Here is a 26,687-nt window from a genome sequence, read left to right on the forward strand (position 1 = left end):
TTTACTCTGATAGCACCCAAGGCACTGAGTACGTCAGGCACCATGTGAGTATGAAAAATGACAGATCCTGTAGGGACTAAACGTTAAATGCCTATTTGGAAAGAGCATAAACCAGTATGGCATGTTTTTGCTGCTCGAAAGCATCCTCCAGATGTATAACTTGGTCTCCCAAATTACTTAGCTAGAACTCAAAGATGTTGTTTGAGTGGCTGCACATTTAGATTGGGAAGGTTATCCAGCAAAGGCAATCGATATAATGGGATTCATGTTTGTTGAACAAAAGAAAATATATATACATCTGGTTATCAAACTGTGTGTGAAAACTTGACTTGCTCATACGTATTTTCAGAAATTCACAACTACTTCAAATAACATTTTTAAACAATTTGATATCTAAGTACAAAAGAATTTCAAAGCACAAAAGAATTTCAAAGCTCTGAAGTTAGCTGGTCACACACGAGAGCAGGGACAAATGAACATGTAGGCAAAAATGATTATTACTGTCATCTATGCGTTTCTTAACAGAGAGAGGAGGTGGCACAAAAACCTTGGGGATGCCACCTAGATGTGTCTTAACCATTACAAAAACAATAACAGAGACATAGCAGATGTAGCACTCAAAACCAAGACAAGAAAAAAGCCTTTTGTTTTCTTCATTCCTCACAAGTCTGTATCATTGTGAAATACAGTGCTCTTGTTTGTACAGGAGGAAAGTCAACACAGCTAATGTGATATTCAATATGTATTCTTAATCTTTGGGCCGTTATAAACTTGTCATTTAGAGCACACAGCAACTAATTTCAGCAGAACAGTGCATGAATCAAGTAACTTTAGCAGACAGTGTATGTACACTAATGCATGTGTGGAAAAGTATACAGAAATAACAATAAATTAAAAAAATCATGTAACCATTTTATGGATTAATTATGAATTCAACATTTTAAGAAACTTAAAATTAATCCTTTTTTTTAAAACTATGACAATCAAGAAAGCTCCCTGTATACTGGGCTAGCGTGGCTGACTTATTTATCTACCTGTTACAACACCTTAATGGATTTTAATTCCCCTTCTCTCCTCTCCTATGGTTTGAGTGACAACTGACTAATAGGATTACAGGCTCCGTTCCAATAATACAGCTCAGCTACATGCCAGCAAAAAATGACAGCCTAAACCTGAATTACATGTCCTGGGAATCCATCCAATTATTAACTAAAGTAACTGTTATTACCTAACCTAATCAAAGGAGAAGCAGCTGTTAATCTTTGGTGGCCTGCAGTGTAGTAGCGGTCAGACTGGATGAACTGTCTTTGTACTTGACTCCTCTACAGACAATAATTATGTCCTTTGTGATCAAGAAGGAAGGGCTTCCTAACCTTTCAGACAGAGGCAGCAGATGGGGAACAACTGTTTGTGTGTTCATTAACAAGATAGGGTGGATTTTATCAGGGTTTGGCATCTGTGGCACCTTCAGAAGCACCACTTACCCAATGATACAAGTATGTTTGGCAAATTTGAAAATTAGCAGACTAAATAGAAAGTTCAAAAGAACGTTTTCATATCATTACCAGACATTTGGTACAGAAAAACACACACAGCTAAAAAATAGTCATTTACACATGCCTCATCATACCTAACATAGTCAAAAAAGAAATACACGGAAGGCCAATTGTTACAATTGTGCTGTTACTTTGCTCGGTTTTGTTTAATTCATTGAAGTAGTTGGATAATATAAACTGTATGCTTCTGAAATAAAACCAAATCAGGGGAAAAATCTCTTATTTATTTGTACAAGTCAGTGGGTAATACAAAGTAATACAGAGTGAAATAAAGTGAGCATCAATTAGTAACAGCTTTTGGTTTCTGTGTACAGCATTCCAGGACAGCAGCGAGACCAAAACCCCTGTCCTGCGCTGCCGCTCCCCTTTACACAGGACGTTTGACAAACTGGGAGATTTGTAAAACAGAAGATACGAGGTCAGAGAAACCTGCCTCATCATGAGACACTACAGCAGCACAATTTAGTGTATGTTGGGGAAGTTAAAAATATGATGGGAGCCCAGTGTGGAAATACCTGAATGGGAGGAAGATTTCTGATAATGTACAGTAACAGCTAATATTTGGAAGCCGAAACTGGATGAGTTCAGATAAGAATAAAATGATTTTTTTAATGCCAAGAGTAATTAATGACAAGCATAATATACTTAGGATATAGTCGACTCTCAATCATGTGAAGTTTTTAAATCAAACCTGATTATCTCCTAGAAAAATATGATCCTAGTTAAATCATAATTTATTAATTTGCTGCAAGAGTTATTGGGTGAAATCCAATGTCCTGGAACAAAGTACTCACTTCCATACATTTCTCCTGTTAAAGTATTATTATTAGTTAATAAGTAGAGCAGAATCAGAAATAATGCATACCTTTCACAGCTGAAATGATTTAATGTCAGCTTTACCACCTCTGTTCTATGTAACTTTAGTACATCACAGTTTGAACATTAGCACCTGAAATCTTTTTGAACTAATGTAAAAAATACTGTGGTATAAACCCTCCCACTGGGACAAACCTCCACAACCAGTATTTTGATGCAGATTAAAAAAGAGTATTTTCCTTCATCAGCCAAAAGAATGCTTTCTGCTAGGCCTGCTTACTATGTCCAAATAAAAAGCTGATGTGGAAAGCCTGTTTGAACAGACGTCGGGAACTAAAGCTGTTTGGAAGAAAATATTTCTGAATGAAACCCAAATACTTTGATACATTCTGACTTCTATTTCTGAAAGAACACACTGATAGTGCAACTCTATTCTACACTTGTTAAACTGTTCACTGAAGGAAGAAATAATAACTAACTAGTAAAATATAGTTGAAATCCATCTTAAAAATCTTCTTCTTTCCTTTTATCCAGTGTTTGAAGATTCTATCTAAAATGCCAGGGGCTAAGAAATGCAGTTAAAAGCTGCCTTAGAAAAACAAACCAGACAACTGAATCCTGGGCTGGCTCCTCCCCCCCCCCCCCGGCCTTTAAATAAATACAGATATATCTACGTGCACATACAAAATCATAGGTATGTTCGTGACTGTAGAAAATCTACACTGTTTGATTAGTCCTCCAGACATAAAAATTTACACAGTGAAAATCACTGTTGAGTATACCAAAATAGTATTTTCAATTAAAATAGACAATTTTGTTCCCTGTAATACTTCTCTCGAGTGAAATCAGTATAACAACACCTCATTCCACCTAAAAATTTCAAAGTGGTTTTCAAACATGAGTGACTTGACCCACAATAGAATTTCAAGCACTGAACATCAATGGGAAACTAATTTAGGATTAAAACATGACCCACAATTGGCTTAGTATCATTTGCATATCATTGGGGGGGAGGTAGTCATAGAATCATAGAATGGTTTGGGTTGGAAGGGATCTTTAAAGGTCACCTAGTCCAACCCCCCCCCGCCACTGGCAGGGACATCTTCAACCAGATCAGGTTGCTCAGAGCCCCGTCCAACCTGACCTTGAATGTTTCCAGGGATGGGGCATCTACCACCTCTCTGGGCAACCTGTGCCAGTGTCTCACCATCCTCAGTGTAAAACATGTCTTCCTTATATCTAATCTAAATCTGCCCTCTTTTAGTTTAAAACCATTCCCCCTTGTACTGTCCCAACAGGTCCTGCTAAAAAGTCTGTCCCCATCTTTCTTATAAGCCCCCTTTAAGTACTGACAGGCTGCAATGAGGTCTCCCCAAAGCCTTCTCTTCTCCAGGCTGAACAACCCCAGCTCTCTCAGCCTTTCTTCACAGGAGAGGCGTTCCACCCCCCTGATCATGTTCGTGGCCTCCCCAGGAGGATCTATTCCATGATCTTCCCAGGCACAGAGGGGAGACTGACTGGCCTGTAGTTCCCTGGGTCTTCCTTTTTTCCCTTTTTAAAAATGGAGGTTGTGTTTCCCCTTTTCTAGTCAGTGGGAACTTCACTGCCGGACTGCCAAGACTTCTCAAATATGATGGATAGTGGCTTAGCAACTTCATCTGCCAGTTCCTTCAGGACCTGCGGAAGAATCTCATCGGGTCCCATGGACTTGTACACCTTCAGGTTCCTTAGATGGTCTCGAATCTGATCTTCTCCTACAGTGGGCGGCTCTTCATTCTCCCAGTCCCTGCCTTTGCCTTCTACAGCTTGAGTGGTGAGGCTCAAGCACTTGCCGGTGAAGACCGAGGCAAAAAAGTCACTGAGTACTTCAGCCTTTCCCATATTCCAGGTAACCAGGTCTCCCGTTTCGTTCCAGAGAGGGCCCACATTTTCCCTAGTCTTTCTTTTATCACCAATGTACCTGTAAGCAGCTTTTCTTGTTGCCCTTGACGTCCCTGGCCAGATTTAATTCTATCAGGGCTTTAGCTTTCCTAACCTGATCCCTGGTTGCTTGGACAATTTCTCTGTATTCCTCCCAGGCTACCTGTCCTTGCTTCCACCCTCTGTAGGCTTCTTTTTTGTGTTTCAGTTTGTCCAGGAGCTCCTTGTTCATCCATGCAGGCCTTCTGGTGTTTTTGCCTGACTTCCCTCTTTGTTGGGGTGCATCGCTCCTGAGCTTGGAGGAGGTGATCCTTGAATATTAACCAGCTTTCTTGGGCTCTTCTTCCCTCCAGGGTTTTGTCCCATGGCACTCTACCAAGCAGATCCCTGAAGAGGCCAAAGTCTGCTCTCCTGAAGTCCAGGGTAGTGAGCTTGCTGTGCGCCCTCCTCGGTGCCCTAAGGATCTTGAACTCCACCATTTCATGCTCACCGCAGCCAAGGCTGCCCTTGAGCTTCACATTCCCCATCAGCCCCTTCTTGTTGGGGAGAACAAGGTTCAGCATAGCACCTACATCTGGGCACACCTTTTGCGGGCAGGTCTGCCGCCTGTCCCTGCCCCAGGAGAGAGGTCTAGGCACTCCCCGCAGTCAGGTCTGCGCTGCAGCCTCTCCCTTCAGCAGCTCCGACTGCGTGGAGGCATCGGCCGCCACTGGGGTAGATGGTGCAGACCCCCCAGTCATTCACATTAAGGACATATCTATCATGTATTTGTATCACCTCCTCCTTCATGCATTGCTTATGTGTTAAAGCACCCAAGCTCTTTACGTAATGCTATGCAAGGCCACAGAAAGGAGGGCTTGAGAAATGCTCCTTTGCACCTTATCCCGCAAAGCAAAGTGCAAATTCGGAAGCCTTAAAGCTGATTCTGAAGCATTAAACATAAGGCAGCTCCTCTGGTTTCTGTGTTTACACCCCATACAGACTGATCTCCGTGACTTCATCTAGGAGAGGATGCTCACCTAGCATCTCCAGCTGCTGAGATGGCAGGTAGGTAAATGGGCCTTATCTTGCAGAAGGTGTTTCATTCCCTGCATGATGTTCAGTACTTGCACACTCCCGTGTAGAGCTCAGCCTCTAGCATCTAAGCCATTTGGATAATACTGTTTTTTTCACTTGAATAGCTAAGGTATCCTATCTGCAACTTCATACATCTTATATTTAGTATAAAGGAAGACAAATATCTAAGTACAACAAAAAGAAAGGATGAAAAAGAAAGTGGTTGATACATCACTCAAATGCAACAATAAAAATGAGGCTTACTTTGTTTTTTTAATTAAATGAAAAATAAAAAAAGAAGAGGCATTTAGTCTTATACTTTCTGAAAGTAGATTATTGACAAGCATCTTAAAATTGGTCCAGGCCTAGGGCCAATACCACTACTAAGAAACTGATTCTTAAGCCTGTTCTGCAAACACAATGTCACATGCTCATAAATTTAACTTCTGTTTATGCATGTTATATACTTTATTCATTCTTCTGTTTCCAAACTTCTGCCCATACTGTAAGGTAATCCAATCCACATTGGATAGGGCTCCTCACTGAATTACTGTATTATCTCACTGAATAAGATGAACCTGATTCAAACTATCTCCTTCCAAGTTCTGCATTGTCTTTTCAGCTCGATAGTAAAATCACAGAGAGGCACTCTATTAACACTTCTGTTGACAAGACCAGGACCCTCACAGTCCTGTTTGTGAAATTTCAAGAGTCAGTAAAAGCCATAAAGGAAAGACAGATAAAAGTAAACTAGTGAATTCCATGTTATCTGTTTAGCTGCTTTCACTCATGCTAAGTAGCATAATGGGAATCAGCCAATATTGCTTCGAAAAATAAGAATTATCCTTATAGATATTGCAAAAGACAGCACTGAGCATTGCAGCACTTATGCTTATTAAAAATAAATGTTTCGTCTATTTATAAATAACAGGGCATCTAGTAAGTGCATCAATTAAAGGAGGAAAGCAAGGATAAAGGTTTAAGTCTCTAATACCAGGAAAAACTGCTCCTCGATCTCCATAGATGGCTCCATTAGCTAAGGCCAATTTGACTTTTTCTGAATGATCTCATAAATAGAAGTTCCCAAACGAATATATAGAAAGCACAATTACGTGACCTTGTCCTGTTCTCTCTCAGTTGTTTATTGGACAAGAAATTGTCCAGTGAGTAGGAAAGTTATAGATGTCTTGCAACACTAAGTCTTAAATCCCTATGGCTGACATTTCACTATTGAAAGCTTTCAGCCACTGGAAAGCAGCACTGATTTCAGCTGAACTAAACTATAAAAAACCAGCGCAATCAGGCAAAACTAAAGGTATTAAAATTATTTGCGAGAAGACATACAGAGAGGGAGCTACAGTTGTTTAAAGACCTGTAGCGCAGTCAAGAGCACTTGAACCCTAAACACAGCTTTCATGGATTGCCTTGGGTACCCTCTTGTAACCCCTTGGACTATTTGCCCATTACCCCATCTACAGGACAGCAACAAAGGACTGCAGGGCAGATTAATAACGTGGGTTTGTGAAGTACTGCAACCATGAGAACAGACAACAAAGACTTATATAGGTGATACGTCTTCAAGTCAGAAGTGATGGTCTCAAATCAGATGTAGAATTTGAAGAATATTTTCAAGAAAATGTGTGTGTATATATATACTGTGTGTGTATACATATACCATCAGGCCAAATGAAATAAAAGCTTCAGTTCTTTAGAAACTATAATAATCATTACTTTACCATGATCTCTAAATTGGCATCTGCACATTAGCAGAAACGTGCCTGCGTAGGGCATTTTCTCATCACTGAGAAATCAGTGCCTGTACTTTAATGATATTAAAACATATCTCATCCTGTAAACGCTTAGTGAAGAAACTTTGCATACCTTGGAATGTATATATATCCATTCCGATATGATGCATAAATTCTAAACTGACACAGAAGGAAAAAAGCCTGACCTGACAGCAAAAGGGCACAAATCGTACAGCGTAAGTGCCCTGGAAGCTAACAACATTTAATTGCATCCCACAGAACCAGAAATCACCACAGCAGTTTTCAACTACACATGTTGTGCACAGTAAATTAACCTCCGAATAATCTTGGAATAAGTACACTGCAGAGCTTATCTGTGAACTGAACTTGCCTTTTAATACCATTTCCAGCAAACAAGTTAAAAAATAGTCTGTGGCTGACCTCTAGTAACAAGTTCCTATTTATATGTTCATCTTGAGAAAAAGGTTAATCCACAGATTATAGAAACTCTGGGCAAACGAATTATTGATGATATAAAGCTGCCTTACAACTTACAACACACAGCACACATCTGACCTATTGACTTCTTCCTGGCAGTGACAGGGAATGGCTGTTGGGTAGAAAATGCTGTTGAAAGAGCTCCTCCCGTGGCTGCACACAGCCTGCTCTTTAACTCACAGCCACTGTGCTCTTACTATCACACCCACTGCCGTAGCTGATCAGATCACGTCACGTTTCTACTACTAGGAGCAGTTTGGACCATATATAATCAAGATGGTAGATACAGAACACTGCACCAAACTCCAGGCTTTGAACACTGCTGAACCTTCTCCAAACCATGTTTTACTGGTGCTGTGCATCACTGGCACTCGGTGCTGAACATGTATACGTTAAAAATCCCTAATCTCCCAGTTAAAGGGTTTACAGAAGTGAATTAATTTTGAGGAAGGTTACTTCCATCTCAGATTTTCCATCAATTGTATCTTCTTCATCAGTTCCTGAGTTCATGAACTCAGGTTCCGTACTTTCCTAAGGACAGGTAAAGACTAGATTAACACCTGCAACAAAAGAAGCATAAATACAGAATTCCCCCTGTTACCTTCTGTGTTAGCAAAATTACTAGATTTTTGGTAGCAAATACAGAGTTCCAAGGGCCTGAATTCTAGGTCTATCTGGTAAAACAGACTTCCTTTTAAGTTTTGCAATTCAACACACTTCATAAAGTTTGGATTTTGACTTTAAATCATTTTTAAACTGTTATAATTCAGCTTTACATTTGATTAATGACTTCCCTTCACGTGACATCACTGTAGCTCTGGAACTGGCTACTGCAGTAGTATCCAAAGTTGAAAAATTGATAGATAGATTAAAAAACTAACCCGCTCTTTGTATAGAAATACATCATATGTTTAGCTAAAATGAAGCTTAAATTTATAACTTCCCATTATCTATAAAAAAATAAGAGTAGCAGCTACTTTCATAAAGAACAACCACAACAACAAAATGCTGATGAAAGCACAGTTAAGATAGTGTGTGAGTCTCTATTTTATTTTTTAAACACTTTGGCCACAAAATGCCCACTGCCCAATATAAAAGAAGGCTTTTTGGTGTGAACCAACACACTATGTATCAAAATTTTCATATGGCTGAGAGCCAAAAGACACATATCACGTACAGGAGAGAAAGGCAGTAGGTTACAACATGACAGCATCAACGACTCCGCAGGGCCTCGCTGCACCAGTGCGAGGGTGGAAGTGGAAAGGGCACAGGACTGATGTGGGGCTGGGGGGCCTTTGCCCGCTTGTTTTCATGAATTTGCCTTGCCAGCTGCTGCCGGAGGTCAGCCCTGCTGTGGCACTCCTGCCACCACAGCCAAGCTGAACTGATGCTCAAGCTCTAGAGACTGGCCACCCCGGTCTGCACCACAGATCAGTGTGAAACATAGATAGCGCAGACAACAGTGGCTCATAAACACGCTATTTAACTGTGGGCAGGTGGCTACTTTTTTTTTTTAAATGAACACTGTGCATGTGTGTACTTATAGAACACGCTGTATGACCACACATGTAAGTCTTGATGGGATATATACTGATCACCTACATAAATATCCTAACGCACCAAAACCAGGACACGTGCTGCTATAAGAAGCTCAGTAGGAAAAAAAGCTGTGTAATTTCTAAGCACAGTGCCACAGAATTGGCTGAATCTGATGTCAGAAAGACAAAGGCATGCTGCAATAGAAGTACTCAAAGTGAACAAAACTGGGGCCTGTTTGTCCAATACAAAAATCAACAATATTTTAAAGCCTGTTTTGAACATAGCCATAACTAAACACAGAACTTTGAGAATTAACATGCAAATTAATTTAGCAGGTAATACCTTTGGCCTTAGAAGTCATATCAGTATTAACCAAATTAAAATCTTATGTAAGCATTTTTCTTCCAAAACCCAAACGTGACTTCTAAATAGATGGATCGGTTCTAAGGATTAAAAGGACACGCTGTTGTTCCTGGCAGTAGTGTCCTCTAGTGGAGAAAGGGGAGATGCTAAGTAAACAAGGAAACAGGAGCGCGCTGCAGCACAGAAATCACCCTGCCAAGGAAAATACAAACACCTCTCAATCACAAATGTGCCTATAAAAGTTTGGCATCTTGACCAAGCTTTTCATTACTAGAGTAACGCTTAAACATAAATGTTAAATAACTTTTTACAGCTTCAGTCAGACTGAGAAATGCACTGAGCCTATATACAATAGTTGGTTGAGTGTGTTAAATAACACACAGGTAACGTGCCTGTGTGTGTATGCATGTATATACTTAAGATCACAAAATACAGATAACGTGGCTATAATTTGGGTAAAGCCACTAGTCCATGACTTAGGTAAATTCACTAAAACAGTAATTTTCACCCCTTTTCATATATAATGCCCTATGATGCTTTTTCCGATTTAGTAAGAGGGTGACAGATAAGCTGACGCCTCCTGTGATTTCTCTAGCCCTCAATGAATCCATGTATCAGACTTCATGCTGGGTTTCTTCTAGAGGTGTAGATATCCTTAACACATAACTAGTGTTTCTGTCTACAGAAACACTCTGCTACTGAGATGAGGAATCTATTCTATTCACAACTCCCAAACTCATCCATTATCGTCTTCCTCTCTCCATCTCCTCCTTTTCCTACATTAAAGCCAACCAAAATAATTTTGTCTGGAGAAAAAACACCACTGCTTTTTTTAGGACCATAGATTTTTGCCACCATCTTATTCTCACCTTCAATGCTTCCAAAGACAAGAATTATTAATTTTGAAAAGATTACTGAATCATTGCTCTGTCTGCTAACACCCCTGCTTTCTTCAAGGTACTGATCATCCTTGCCTCTAAGGAGTCTAGCTGATTAACAGAACTAAGTTAAACTTGGATCAATTGTCTTCAGCCAAAATTTATGTTTAGAATTTGCTGCTTCCAATTCACACTCGACAGTTTTCTTCAATTACGAAATAGAAGCCACAAACCTCAAGCTATGGCCTGCGTGCTTTGAAGCTAGTCTGATTTTTCCAGTGGCATCATCCAGCATAAAATGCAGTACCTATTTATGTCACTCTTGCTTAGCTTACAAATTCAAACTTCCTTCAAGAGTTTGATATCAAATTACATTATCTTGTCTAATACTCATTCAAAACAACAAAAATTATGTGGAGCAATAATGCCATATCCAGTTCAAGCATAATCAACAGCAAGTCAAGGAAAGCTTAAAGATACATCATTGCCTTTCAGCTGGTCCAGAATTCTATTCTTCTGAAAAATAAAATCCAGCCATTTAATTCAGTGTCTTTCAATCCTCTCTTTGATGGCTACACTAGAAATATGCAACTACCTAGGTGCTTGAGCCAGCTTCACAAATTTTTGCAGCACCAGAATCACATGCATGAGTTTGGGAATCACAAATCCCACTGTATTCTTCAATACACTTAAATAAGTAACAATACTGAATATTTATAGCAGGGTATTTGCTTCTAAAATCTATTTTGTCTGTATATACACATATCATATATATATTTATACACACATATACACACTCAGAGGGGCAATTTTAAATCTCTGTAGAGACCTTTGAAGAAATTTGTCATGAGTGGTACAAAAGCTTACATGTGTTCCCTTTAACATGGCATTTGTTCCATACCTTAGATCTTCGGCGGTTTTTAATTTTATTGTTTCGGTTTCTGATGATTCAGAAAAAAAAAAAAAAAAAAGAGGCATAGCTGGCCAGGCAATTTAGGCCTCCCAAAAACGGGCCTATTAATCTTCACACTGGCTATGGTCACCATACCCAATGGGCCCGACAGTTTAGAGAATAAAACATAAATACCAGGCCTGACTGTGTTGTTAAAGCCAACCATTTCTGACAGTCTTTACAATGGGATAAACACTGTCTATCTACAGTCCCCATGTATTTGAAAGCTACGACAAACATTTTACTGAAATGTAAATAACTGACATCATGACTGCTGAAGCAGGAGGCTGAAAAATCTATCTAAAAATCGCAAAACCAAAACCATTGCTTGACACAAAACAAACCATTAATGGTCACTGAGAGAGCATTTTTTAGAGGTCATAAGCATTGAGATCCTTTTTTAAAAAAAGAATTAAAACAATTAATAGCTCAGATTCACACATTTTTCAGTTACAAAATTATATTTTTCCTAAGGAAGTATACTTTTTCCCTCCCGAAATCTGTTTCCAGATTTCTGAATTAGTAATAAAAATAAGTATCTTGAAACCTATCCTACTAAAAAGCAGCTGGTTTTAGGTTTGTATGAAGAAAGCTGGTAAATAACGATAACCGCCGTTGTCCAACTTATTAAAAGCCTCCTCTTCTGTTCTTCTGGTTCCATTTTACTTCCACACTTTAACAACTTAATTTGCACTCACTATTATTTACTGAGATTTTTACAGCACCTAGAGAGCCTCAAGGAGATTAGGGACACAGCTATCCTCAAAACTGTCCAAAATCACAGTAAGTTTTATGAACATCAGAACCAGTGAAATCTTGTTTGTTAGGGCTTCGTGCCTTGTGACGGACACGTGAGCTTCAGCAGTAATGTTTGCTTAGGCTGGGACATTTATAAAACCTCCATCCTTCCCCCGCGGCTGCACCCCTCTCCTCAGGAGCACATCTGTAAGATCTTCTGTCAAATCACTTAGTTAAAGGAATCTTACAACTTATGTGGTGAAGATCTTTTTCAAACTAGTAGTCTAATGAGAAATATCATATAAAAATAATTCCAGTTAAGCAGATTAACTGCTGTGCTTGGATTCCAAAAATCATGAGGTTCCCTCATGGTCATATTGAACCTGTGTGTCATACTCCCAGTCAGAAGGACGGGAGAGACATTAAGTCCTTGTCTAGATGTCACACGTAAGTATTGTACAAATTTAACTGAAATGATTTAACTGCAGTGTTTTAGCTGCAGCTGAGCCAGGTGAAAAGGCTACTGCCCTCAGCTGCTTGTCACCGACCTCCTTATTGAAGGTAGCATTCTGCCACATTCCTCAGAACAATGGTGTCTGTCATCTCTGCCTAGCCCAGACCTATCAAAATCACCTACAGTACTTTAAACATTTAGAAGTAGGACTTTTAAAACCTGGACCCCCCCAAAAAAACCCTAAAAATAAATTTTACGAAGATCTTTAGGGAAGTGATGTTCTGGCAGCAAGTCTAAGGATGACCATATGAGAGGCAGTAGCCTCTGACCCAGGCCAGGTTCATAGCCTTAGAAATATATGTACTTCAGTCAGTGTAACGTCTAATGTCTATGCAGTAGAAAATGGTTTTGGTTTTTTAATTTTGGTAATTTAATTTAAATCTCACCTCTATACGTTGAGGGAAATATATGATATAAGCATAAGCAACTTAAAACTGTACCTGTAGTCACACTAATAGGATATACAGCTTTAAATATACTGGTTTCTGAAAGTGTTCCCTATTACTTCTGTATGAGTTCTCAAGTCAAACCTGAGCAGTTAATCCGGGATTCCTTGCACATCTGAAACACGCTGCTGCCTGTGGTAATGGATGTGTAAAATTAGACCCATCAAAGAATGAACATGTATAAAATCAAAGAACTGTGGTAGAAAACCTGCTTTAGCCCTGCAGTTTCAAACATCAGCTCTGCCTTCTTTAAGAGGATACATGAGTTTTTCTTTTAGCATCAAAGGGCCATCCGCAGGAGATCTTAAACTGAGCATCATCAGATCTTATTAAGAGCCTGAAGAGTCCCATATGACAATCTGCCAACATCAGGCCAGGGCTTTTTGGCAACGTTTGCATGCATTTTGCTGTTGTGTCTGTGTGTGTATGTTTGGTTTTTTAATATACTTTTAAACAAAGCAGAGGTGAAAGTGAATACAACTTCCTTCCAGGATTTCTGCCAGACAGGATGAGAGACTATGCACAAAACCCAACGACTGCCTTCCAATAACCTAGAGCACACCCAAACCAGCACCCTAGCAGTACGTGTGGTAGATACTTCTTGGGGACAGCATACCAGGTGTCTACAACACCATCCGGATTTGTGCCTCCTCCTTGATGTTACTAGCAGAAGCAAGGACACATGATCTGAGGGGTATTTAAAACTGGAACGACATAGTGGTTCATGAGTTTATAGCACCTTTTATGTTTATTTAATTAAAATACATGCGAACCACAGGCTGTGTGCAATTAATGGCCATACTCCTTGTCAGATCCTTAAAACCTGCCCTTCAACTTGCTTACTTGCAAATACTTTTCTGGCATAGGGTACAATACTTCTAGCGGTTGTAGAGCTTCATCCAAGTAAGCCAACATGGACATACCAAGAAGTGTCTGGAGATCTAACAACCACTTGAAGAAAAGCAAAGCAACTCCTCTTTCATTTATTAGCACTCAAATCATGCACTGGATTCAAAGTGAAAGTCGTCGATTTTGCTGTGTTGCATGGGAAACTGGCAGCAGCCCATGAATTCTATGTTAATGAGAAGCGGGTAAGGTGCTACAATAAACAGGCAAGACTTCAAAACATACATCAAAACATACAGATGTATCTTTGCCAATTTCTCAAATCTGACTATCTAGAGGATATGCCAACACAAAAACCTTTTAGTTTACATTAAACAAAATCTTCTTGCTATATTGGTGAAATCACTTGGCCCCAAGTGCAGAATCTGCTTATGTCCAGCGGACCAGGAAGGCATGCAAAACCAAACCAAGTTTACCACAATAATCATGCAGGCATGCCTCATGCGAGAACATTTTCACATTATAAAAGTAGTCCAGAAATGAGAAAAAGTTTTATTCATTACTACGAAACACAACAGATGAAGACCAAGACCAAAAAGGAATTATTAGTCTGATTCGATTCTACCTGAAGGCAAAACCCAGTGAGACAGGGCTGCCAATCTTTCCTATGTGGCTTTTTTGTGATTCAAGTTTGCATAAAGAATAACACTCTCACCCTTTAATGCTGTTTTAGTACAGTCATGGAATTTCTAATGAGCTGAATAACCCCTCCTCCTGTTGAGAAATTCAATGGTATTTATTTTTCTTATTTACTGTTACCAACAGCAGCTCAGCATTTTATTTCATGGTTTGTAAAACAAATCTTTATTTCCCTGGTGAGACTGTATAAATACATTTTTCAGTCAGTGTAAACTATTAACAAAAGAAAAATCTGATGTTTCACAGTATGACTGAAAAGAGGGCTTTTTGGATCAATTTTATTTTATAATACTTTTGCATGACTACTTCTGAGCCTGAAGAATTTCTAGTAAGTGGCAAGGATCTGTTGTAGTGAACTCTGTCCTCCCTCAGGGCAATTCTTTATTCAACCCAGGCCATTAGCAAGGGTAAATCAATGTTATCAGCTCACACACACTGACAGCTTGTGTGGTTCCCACTCCCTCATTCCTCCCCCCACATTATGGTATATTTTTATGCTCTCCAGGGAAATTCAATTAACAGTGTCAGTCTCCTCCTCTCAGTCGATGACTGACACCATCAAGATTCTTTTCACCACCCATTGACATGTAAGATGTGTCTGCTGATTTCTTGACTTGCAAGTTAACAAGAGAATTACTATCCACTTCTATAAATGACTATGTACGATCTGTGCCGTAAACAGTGATAGCTATTGAAATCAATCTTTCCTGACCTTATCGATTGGGACACTCAGATATAATAACACTTCTTCCATGGTAGAGTAATGTTTTGGGGTTAAAAACCCAAATCAACCACAAAACAATGCATGCCTACTAATACTATCAAATTTATCTTTTACTTCCCCACTGCAGACTCAACAAGCAGTAAAATGTTACAAACAATTAATGATTAACATTTAGCTGCAATTCATGTCTAATTTAAAGAAATCTCAGAAAACATCTACCGATGAGAGGCTGGATACAACCCAGTAACAGTTTCCAACAATTATTTAGATAACTTTCAAAACAGATACATCTTTTTATAGTCTTCAGGCAACAACATGATTTCTATATTTTGAAATAAATAATTATTGAAAAATTAATTTGTTAACACAAGCACTGCAAAATTTGAAAATGTCATAACTCTTTCAAAAACACTACTAAACTTGATCAGCAGCTCAAAGTAACTAACAGAATACATGGCAGAACCCTATGCATCTCAGGCAGCCTTTAGTATTTAAAAGCATATGCTATTAGCAATTGTGTTCCACGTTGACCAAGCTGTGGAAAGCATCAAGTAGAGCTCTCATCTTCACAGACACCAACTCTGAACCACAATGATGCAACCCCCTCCTCAGATTTCATTAATTTGGTTTCTCTCAGAAATAATTTTCATTATTTTTTGATTACAGATGAGGAAGAGAAGTATTTTTTAATGGTTAGAGAGAGAACAGAACATAATGTTCAAGCTGAAAACTCAAATACCGTTGTTCTAATGGAGCAAAAAAATACATTACAAGACACAAAGTACTGTGGCAGCAGATTGACCATCTTGAAACAGTAAAAAAGATGCAAATGCTATGCTATCAATTAAAAAAATCCAGCATTTACCATAAACCAAAACATGCTCTACAGGCACAGCAGTTTGAAAAAAATTCAAAACATAGAAATATCCCATGTATATGCACATCATACCTTCATCCTCCATCAAAGACCTACCCCAAAAAATACAGGCTTTGTTGTACTCTGGGAAAACTCAACAGATTTGTGCTCCTTCAAAACTCAGCCATAGCGCCACAATATGGTGGCTGTGATAGCAAAGCTTGCTCCAATTCTTTCCTCTGTTCTCTGCTAATTGTTTTGGCCCTTTATTGTAAAAGCTGTCTGTGGGTATGCGCTATAAACTAGGTGACTGAAATGGCCCAGGTTAAAAAAAATCCTAATGGAAATACAGTGGAAGTACAGCTTGTCGTTACCCAGATGATGTAGCATCAGTCAAGCCTGTTTTCAGCACTTCTGCAACACTGCCTATGTAAAATCTGATGTCTAAATAAAAGCATCCACTGCTGCAACCACCACAGAAAAATGTAACAGCAGACACTGCTTGTTACACAGAGGTCATGTATTCATCAATACATGTTTAAAACATGCCCAAATCCAAACTGATGATATTTGAGGGCAGCACAGTTTATAGGTTAATCATAAGTTACATAGTAATAGTCACAATACCTCTTTTTCCAGAATACGAGAGATCTCTCCTAAAGTCCTGTCCAGAGCAGAAACCTTGTTGTTCCCCAGTGAAGAACTATCCTGCATTTGGAGGTGCTTTAAAAGGTCTTTTGCTAATCGCTGTAACCTTCAACATCAAACAGAAAACAAAGAGCAGTTAAAGCAAAAACTCTCCTGATCATCTAAATTTCCATCTTTGTAATGAAACTCTGCTCACTGAATTTTAATAAAGCAATCATGAAAATCTGTGTAAAAGTATTATTATAATCTATACTGAACAGCATGTAAAATATGCAATACAGCAAGGAGATACAGTCACCTTAGAGTGCCTGTGGCATTTCACTATCTACTTTTTCAGGGAAATGGCATAGAAATACCGTGAATTGTACAGCCATAAAGGTGCTTTATTAGCTACATGTTCGTTTCTGCAATAGAGTTAATTTCCCTATCCTCCCTCCACAGTTTAACCTGCTAGTTTTTGCCATCTTCATTTTCAACATGGTTTCATCCTCCTTTTCTTCCATCATTCAATCCTTTCCGCTTAGCTCAGTAGTTCATTCTTGAGATGAGTAAGGAAAATAGAACAGCAGGCTACTTGGCTAATTTCTTAGAGGCATCATAAAAGAAATGGGTTATTAGGGTTATTTGAATAAGCAAAAAGTAGTGACTTTGCAGACTATCTCAGAAAGGGCATTTTAATAATGAGGGTCAGTAATGAAGCCAAAATGCAGAGGTGGGAGAGATGCAGACACATGTGGGTTAGGATTCATTTCGATTTTACATATCTTCATCTGGGCCATTCACCTATGCTCTCCTGCTAGGCAGCGAGGAGAAATATGCTGTTCCAAGGCACCGTTCATCTCATCCTAAGGTCTAAAACAAAACAGTCAAAACACACGCATAACGTATCCTCCTTTGCCCTGAACGTGAAGTCAGTAACTAGTTCAGATGTGGACTTCTGCATCTGTAGATGCCTTAAGGCAGATGCTAAACAGAGTGCCTCAGCTGGAGGCTGAGGGAAGCAGGGAGGAAGTATCATTCAGTCCTTGCCATGTATTTGTCAACCACTGCCTTAATATCTGCTACGGGCTGCTCTTAACGACAGGCTCAGCGTTTGGTGGACCTTTGGCTTGATCTATTGAGCAATTTGTACTGAAAGTGGGACGAAGCTGGTAACTGAGCAGGATGAGTGGGAGAAATACTGTTGTGACTAGAAGCAAACATAGCTCTACAGGAAGGAAAAGCCAGGGGAAGGGTATCAATGCTTATCATAAAATGGGAGATCATCAGTGTGAAAGGGCCAGAAAGCATTCACAAAGTGACCACAGAGTAATGGCAAAGAGAAAATTACATTAACTAGTCTCCGAGAGGCAAGAAAGGAGACAGAATGGCTGGGGAATGTACCACAACAGTCATGTGTATAAAAAAAAAAAAACAACAAAACCAGAATATTCATTTGGGGGCAAGAACAGAGAGTTTCCACTTAATCAACAGGAAACAGGTACTCTGTACCTTTTCTTCGAAAAAATTAAGAACTTTGTTAAAAGCTTTCAAGAGACTCTGAATAAGTTTTTAAAGTACAAAAAAATTGATCTGCAGAATTTTGAGTCTTGGACTTCTTATCATCTGGTCAGCTGAATCCACTAATATTCAGCCAGGATTTTTCTATGACAAGAAAAATAAAGGGCGATTACATCATGATGAGATTTTCTGCACCGCTATTTCCTCTGTGAAAAATGAGGTTGGAGGAAACCTCTGTCTAACTCAGTAAGCCACAAGCTAAAATGGGAAAGAAAATTAAAAGCCAAAACACAAATAACTGCAGAACTTGGACAGTAAATCAGATGACCACTAACTCTGCTGAGCATAAGGAGTGGATTTCAGCACCAATTAAAAGTTGAATTGCTGCAGTCCAGGAAGATGATCTAGAAGCAGAGTATTTCAGGTATTCTCATAGACCGTGATTTAGAATGGCTATTGCCTTGGCAGTATCCTAGCGCATTAAGCAGAAATGAAGACTTGCTCCTTTGAAACATCTACCCGAATTGCACGCTTAAAGCACGTACAAAGCACTGAAAAAACCCTAGCACACTATATTGTAACTTCATCTGACAGAAGACAGCAAGACGGGCTTCCATTTGCTTCATTTAACATCAGAGGAATGGAATTCAACCAGGATTAACCACAGAGGCTAAAGAAAGGGACTTTCCTAATCTGCATCAGGCATCAGCATACAAAATGTGTAAGAATGATCAGAAGACTACTCACAAGGACTCAAATAGAAAATAATCATATTACATTGTTACTTCTGTTGATAAATTCTTTCTTTCTCTTCAATCTATAAAGATGCTATATAAATTAAACATCACATTCAGTTTCTGTCCTCAGTTAAAAAAAAAAGAAAGCTGTACAACACGTTAACGCTCAAGGAAAAGCTTCCAGTTTTCTGTTTCTTCCAAGAGTCTTTTTGGACACTTTTACCAAAATTCAAACTTTTTAAGTGTGTGTTCAGCATCATACAGTAAGAAACATGAATAAATTTTCAGTTCTGCCACATTAAAGAATTACCTCTTACATCCCCATATCCTACCGTATGTTGGTCATTTGCCAAAAAAAGGTAACATATGCTATGTGATCACATGGGGAAGAGAAGGGAAATAAAAACTCCCTCCTCCCACTGAGTGAACCTTGGAGAAATTATTTTAATTTAATATCCCTTATACTGATGTCGTGGTTTAACCCCAGCCGGCAACTGAGCCCCACACAGCTGCTTGCTCACTCCCCCCTGCTGGGATGGGGGAGAGAATCAGAAGAGTGAAAGTGAGAAAACTCGTGGGTTGAGATAAAGACAGTTTAATAAGTAAAGCAAAAGCCGCACGTGCAAGCAAAGCAAAACAAGGATTTCATTCACTGCTTCCCATCGGCAGGCAGGTGTTCAGCCATCTCCAGGAAAGCAGGGCTCCATCATGCGTAATGGTTACTTGGGAAGACAAATGCCATCACTCCGAACGTCCCCCCCTTCCTTCTTCTTCCCCCAGCTTTACATGCTGAGCATGACATCATATGGTATGGAATATCCCTTTGGTCAGCTGGGGTCAGCTGTCCCAGCCGTGTCCCCTCCCAGCTTCTTGTGCACCCCCAGCCCACTCGCTGCTGGGGTGGGGTGAGAGGCAGAAAAGGCCTCGACTCTGTGTAAGCCCTGCTCAGCAGGAACTAACACATCCCTGTGTTATCAACACTGTTTCCAGCACAAATCCAAACCACAGCCCCATCCTAGCTTCTGTGGAGAAAATTAACTCTATCCCAGCCAAAACCAGCACAACTGACTTCTTGGCAGTGTCAGACAAATAAGAATAATTTTAGGACTGTTTCAAAGGACTCGAAATCTATGCAAGATGACTTGTGCTTGGATATAGAATTTATCATTGCTATGAAAGGATCTGGAAAGAGAACTCTGTGTACATATAGTACTCCCTGTACACGCCTTGTATGCACTGTAGATTAATAGAGCATGGTATCAACACCCGATGCATTGACTACGTGGAAATACTGTTGGTCCAAATCCAAACATTTCAAGATAATTATTTAATCTTCCTTCTGTGCCCCATTTTGCATTCCTCCAATTCTTCCTATGCTGTACAGGAAATGATAAATAATTGAAAATTTACTGGGCTAAATAAAAGGGAAAGTTAATGTCTTTAGTTTATCTAAAGTTATTTACATCTCACTAATTGAGATTTTAGTATTGCCCACAAACAGATAATTCAGAATGCAGAAGAAATATCATAAAGGACATCAGGCATTGATTGGTCTTGGAATGTTACCATAATGTAAACTTTAATAAATAGTATGTTCATTATCCGATCTTTTTGCACTGCAAATGGGAAAATGAGGGATATTCATATTAAGGTTTATATAGCAAGTATATGAACAAAATTAAAACAAAGTATTGTATGAATTAAGGGTTTCTTTTTAGCATGTGCTAAATATTTTTAGCAGGTTTAATATATTTTATAAGCTAAAAGATTTCTGTTAACATTTACAGGCCACATTTCATCTCTAGGAAAAAAGCCTTGAAATAGTAACATCAATGTATTTCAGCACTTCCACACTTAAATCCATGATTTCTTGGCTGTACACTGAATGTATGCAAGGAAGGATTAGTATGACTGGGCAGAGTGCTGGATTCTGTGCAGTTCCTGTATGGAAGGAGCGGTTACTCCTCCCATACGTTCCTGCCGAGGGCGGCCAGATGCCAGCCGGACACACAGCCCCAATTCTTCCTGATGCAGCCTGTGCCTGGAGAGAACTGAGAAAGTCTGTGGCAGTTCCTGCCCGGCCCGAAACAGGGAGTTATGCTGTATCCTCTCAAAGCAATGTACAGGCCCTGCACTATTCTGTACTGCCTGCAGTTTAACCCCCTGCAGTAAAATTAACATACATGGTGGCACATGCGGCATGCTCCGATCGCCCTAGGTGCACAATGGAGAACACCATTCTACATCTTGACATAGTCCCAAACACTGCTAGACGTGAAATATCTAAATCTGCAGCTTCACACACGTTCTTTAGTTTTTGAAATGGAAGCTATCTGAAAAATGATGAAAAATTCCTATAAAGATTATTTTCTGATCTTATTTATTTGAATTCCTATAAGAATGCCCTAGCTATTCTCTGAAGATGAAATCTACCATCCACTCAATCATAAAGCAAGTATTTCTCTTTTTTAAAAGTTTAATTGAATTTTATTTTATTTACACTTTGGCTCTTCTATAGTTCACATAGCTGTTTGGAAACTAAATTTTGCACAAATACTTCCAGCTTTAGAGATTATCCGATGTTTTTCCAGTAATCAGTATTTTGGTATAATATCTTATAACTGGCCTAGCTGGACCCTAGCCTACTACACGAAGAAAACCTACAAGGTAAGTTTATCTTGTGAATGCACGGATATACCATAAGGAAAATAAGAAAGAACTGTACTGTTAAAGACATTTAGCTTTGAGCGTCTGTAAGAACAAAATTCACACTACATTCCCATCTTTTCTCCAGCAGACTCTTACAGGAAATAATTTTTCATTTCCTAACTCTCCTCTTTTTGCACTGCAGTTCTTTTTCAGGATAATAATGGTTCCCATTTCCGTACTCTCTGAAGTGTCCCTTTACATAGTTTAAAAAAAAGGGTAAGTGAAAAAAACACAACTTGAAAAAAACAATTCCTTCTTGCATGAGGAGAGACTGGCTAAAGTATTAGACTAGGGGGTTAATTTTTTTTTTTCCTGCAATCCTGCTAACTCCCTTTAGGCATATGGCAATCTTTCATTACCTTACTTTCCCTGCTTGTATTAAAGGGTGACAATTACACTTTGTTACCTGCAGATTGCTTTAATAATGAAATATATGGCCTTTGGATTAGAAGATACTAAGCAGATGTAAATAACACTAACTTTGTGAAAACGTTCTCCTTCCCTTTTAAAAATGTGCTCTGATGGACACCAGAGAATGCTGCAAACAGAAAGAGCCATCATCGACACACCTTTTGACAGGCTAACTTAACAGACTGGACACTAAATAATTACAGTCAGATCAGTTCCCAGAGAATACGAATTAATACTACAAATCCATCAAGAGTCCACCAGCATTTGTAAAATGAACTAAGTGCCACCAGTGACCAACCAGTTAATGCACAGTGGAGAGAGGCCAGGGAGCAACGGACTGACTGCTCCCAGGTGAGAATGTCCGTAGTCCTTTTCCTTGAAAGTCACTCTCGCCACATGAAATAGTTCAAAGAGCAAAATACCTACCAAATAAACAGGATTTGGAATTATTTCCGCCCCCCACATTAAGGGACACAATTTTTTTAATAGACACCAAAAAGGAAAAAAAAAAAAAAACAACGTTACAGACATCCTGTAAAACTCGTTTCTAAAAAAGAACTACTTATAGCCTTTCACTATCCCACTCAGGAATCAGATTCAGTACTCTGAAACTGAAAAAGGTATACATACCATGTCTATCAAAGCAGGATAAACCCTGTCTGCTTATTGATATTAGTGTATTACCAATGTAAAGCTTAGAAAGCACTTGGATCAGTGCTTCCTTAGTGCAAAAGGTTTTATAAATCTGCAAACCATAAACTAACAAGAACTACTGAAACAATCTATCAGCTGCAGCAGGAAATCAGCGGTCTCATAATATTAAGGTGGCTTAATCTTAAAGGTGATCTAAAAAGGCTTTTTACCTGCCAAAGACTAATTCTGGGTTCTGTCTTTCTTCTGTAACAACTGACAACATGACTAAGAACTAAAATCAGATAAGAAATTGCATTCCATAAATGGTTTTCGTTGTTTACAAAGACACAATCAATTCGGGAGAAGAGGAGGGAGTAAAGAAATGTGGCATAAGCAAAGAAGCGTAAGAGAAAGTTATATTTAACGATTCCATTCTAAAACACATTTGCTTCTGTTAAGCAAATAAATAAATCTACCAATTGTGTCACAGTTTGAATGGATTTTAAAAAAAACTTTTTCATTTTTAAATTCCACAGCCCACTAAGTTAAAAAGTATTTTCTGTTCATTAGTATACTTCCACTCCAATCTGAATACCTCAAACCTTCCTTTGGAATAAACAAAAAGTATTGGCACTTGTTTTGACACAAAGAACACATTTAGCACTCTCAGTTTTTACCCACTTCATGCTGTGGCGTGACTTTTCTCAATAACTTTGCAGATCTCCTGAGAGCGTGTGTCGGATAGCTGTTAGGGCTCCTGGTATTGGCAGGGGTTTGCTCTCTCTCAGCCAGGTACAGTAGCAGTTAATATTAGCTCATAGTACAGTGCACTGTGTGCTGGCTAAAAAGGCAATAGTCTATTTTCAGAGCTTCTCAATGTAATAATGTTTCAGTGGAGATCTACTGCTGTTTGTTTCTTTCAGCTGATTCTTCTTCCTACTGTTCCTGGTTAAGTAGGACCCAGTACTTAGTTCTGTTAAAAGGCTGTTTTCCTATTAATTTTTCCTGTATTAAGAGTATGTTTTTCCATGTAAACAGATATGGTCTGGGCTAAAACTCTTGCCTCATGGAATTTCTTGTCCTCTCGTCCTTTTCTTTAAAGGGAGAGAAAACTACGCTTCCCTATCCTTCTTCAATTTTTTTTAATGTATTGTGTAGAGTAAACAAATTTTAATGGAAATAAACTGGGCTTCTGGTTGACTCATAGACAGTCCTCTGTTTCTTCTTAAAAAGTCAGTTCATACTTGAGCTCCCATTGCTACCCCTTCGATATCAAAGAAGTTTGCAAACATTTGAGCCCTGATGGTAGGTAAAAAGGTGTGTAATTTTGGAAATAACAGTAACTCTCATACCTGAAATTATGTTCTAAAAATTTACATGTAAGCATCTGCTAGATCACTAGATTTCTACATGAAGACTGCAAAAGAAATCTCCCAGAAGATCTGTGACGAAAGTGAGCTACGCAGTGGCCATCACACTAGTTCACATCTAAAAGGGTACAGCCCCAACAGAGGCAGTAAAGGAGGAAAATAAGAAAGCAGATGGAACAGAAGATTCTACCTGAAAGCACATTAGCATTTCATTAAGTAAAGAGAAATTAAAATGGTAAATTCAGGATCATCCACGAGTTTACAAAAAACAAAACAGAACAAAACAGAACAAAGCCAAAAAACTGAGTTTCTGTTGCATTGCAATTGAGACACAACTGACCAAATTACATCACTGATACTCAGAAGTCAGAAAGAAACTAAAGTGGAAGTGCTACAGCTTATCAGTATTTTCAGAGTCACTCAAATGCCCCACATTTCTACTTTCTGACAACCAGACCCTAATTTTTAATTTTCTGGTAGCAAAGAAAAGCAAAACACAGAAGCTACAAATCTAAAAGTCTTAATCTGCCATGAAACTAATCTTGAAAATTGAAGTGCTGATTATTAAGAAATGAAGCCAACAACAGAACCTTTTTCCCCCAATGTGTTTATGCAGGTGTGCCATCTGGTGGAGACGTTTCATTTTCTTATGTCAAACCTCAGTGATGGATTTTTATTATTTTAAAGTACATACTGAGGTTCAGCAGCAGGTTTTCAAACTATTGAAAAGACTATGTGAAAGATAAGGCATACAGGCTAGTTGTATATCCAACCAAGGAAGCCTAACAGCAAGGATCTGAACATCTTAACCAACAGTAACTGATAAAAAAATGCTAGCTTCAAGTATATCAGCAATTTAGGAGTGACAGAAGCAACCACAAGACATACAGGATCTGGTACAGGTTATCACCTCAATTTGAAGACAAATATCCCCAACCTGGAAAGTAGTCGTAATTTTAGGATGAAAGTATTTGAATCCAACTGCTGAGACACCATAGCCTCTTGACTGACCTGCCACAGACTTCGTGAGCACAACTATAAGAAAGGCACACCATCGGCCCACTGTCCTGTTTAACAACGACCTGTAAATGGATGTCTCAGGAACAGGACAAGCATACATAATCCTCTTTACTAATCCGTTTCTTGTCACCATTTTCAGTTAGGAATCTCTTGGGCTGGATGTAGTTTCCTAGAACTGCAGTAATGCAGGTAAACTTTTAGCATCTGCATCATTTTCGTCCGTGAGTTCCATACTAATTGGTCACTGCACAAAGAACCACTGCCTTTGGTTTCTTTTGAACCCGGCTCCATCTTCATTCTGTGCTCCCTCATTCTGGTGCCAGGAAGGACAGCAAACAATCAACACCCATCTTTTCCGTGCTATTTATGACCTCGTAGATCTCTGTAACATACCTCCATTAAAATTTCCTCCCATTACTACATTTTTCTCCAGAATGGGAAGTACTAGTTTACTAAGTCCCTAATACAGAAGTTATACCAGAAATTATTACTGATTTCCTTTCCAGCCCTCTCTGAACCTTTAACAATTCTCGCATATCCTTTCTGAGATGAAGAACCAGAACTGCACGTAGTAACAAAGTAAGTACAGATATGACCCAGGCATTTGTACATAGTAACATTCTGTGTTCTGGTTTTGGTCCTTCTAAATAATTTTAACAAAGGATTGTCTTTAACTGCTAAGAGTACCGAGCTGATATTTTCTTGGAACTACCTATCACTTCTTTAAGTTCAAAGCCCACACTTTGTCTGTGAAGATATAATTGAGTTCTGCCTTCCCCCTCCATTGTGTAGCACTTAATATACACTGGATTTCACCTGCCATTTTACTGCTGAGTCACTCACTCTGTTCAAAATTATCATTCAGTATCAGCTCTTGTCCCTACTATCCTGAATATCTTTGCATCATCATCAAACTGTGTCACCTCACTGCTTGCCCTTTTTTTCCACGTTACTTGTGAATATGTTGAACATCATAGGATTGCAGAAGTCTATCGGTAACCTCCCTATTCTGCAAGGACTGATCATACACTCTACTTCTTTTCAGTTTTTTAACTGATTTCCACTTACACTACAGCTATATATTTTCTTTTAAAATCTTTGGTGACAGACCTTACCAAAAGTTTATTGGAAATCCAAATATTCTGCATCTTTTGCCAACCAGTTTCAGTGGAATCAGAAAGCAAAAGCTGAGCAATTTTCAGTTTCAAACTGAGGAGGAGGATAGGAGTGATAACAGGTCTTGTTTTAATCTCACCATCCAACTGTTTTCATTTATGCCTTATCCTAGACAATAAAAAGGTCTATTCTTTAAAAAGCTCAATGCCAGATTAAGACATCTGTGCATTAAAATATCTGTGCTTTCACCATATGAACCTTTGTTTCTGACCAAATGGAAGCCAAACGTAAGATTTTCAGTCCCAGAATTCCAGTGCTGAATTTTCACCATCAGTCTTGAAGTACAAAGCTGGAACCTTCTTGCTTCCAGGTAAGAAAAGGATGAGCGTATGTT

At 38.9% G+C, this 26,687-nt stretch overlaps 1 protein-coding gene across 5 annotated transcripts in view; it reads right to left on the bottom strand.

Moving 5' to 3' along the window:
- Positions 1–26,687, bottom strand: part of SCAPER (S-phase cyclin A associated protein in the ER) — a 170,794-nt gene that overhangs the window by 62,364 nt on the left and 81,743 nt on the right. For all 5 annotated transcript variants that reach the window (XM_075160430.1, XM_075160429.1, XM_075160428.1 and 2 more), the window contains exon 23: positions 16,777–16,903. In XM_075160430.1, the coding sequence (XP_075016531.1) occupies positions 16,777–16,903 (127 nt within the window). The remainder of the gene's footprint in view (positions 1–16,776; positions 16,904–26,687) is intronic.

This window comes from Calonectris borealis, chromosome 11, assembly GCF_964195595.1.
Source record: "Calonectris borealis chromosome 11, bCalBor7.hap1.2, whole genome shotgun sequence".
NCBI classification, from domain to species: Eukaryota; Metazoa; Chordata; class Aves; order Procellariiformes; family Procellariidae; genus Calonectris; species Calonectris borealis.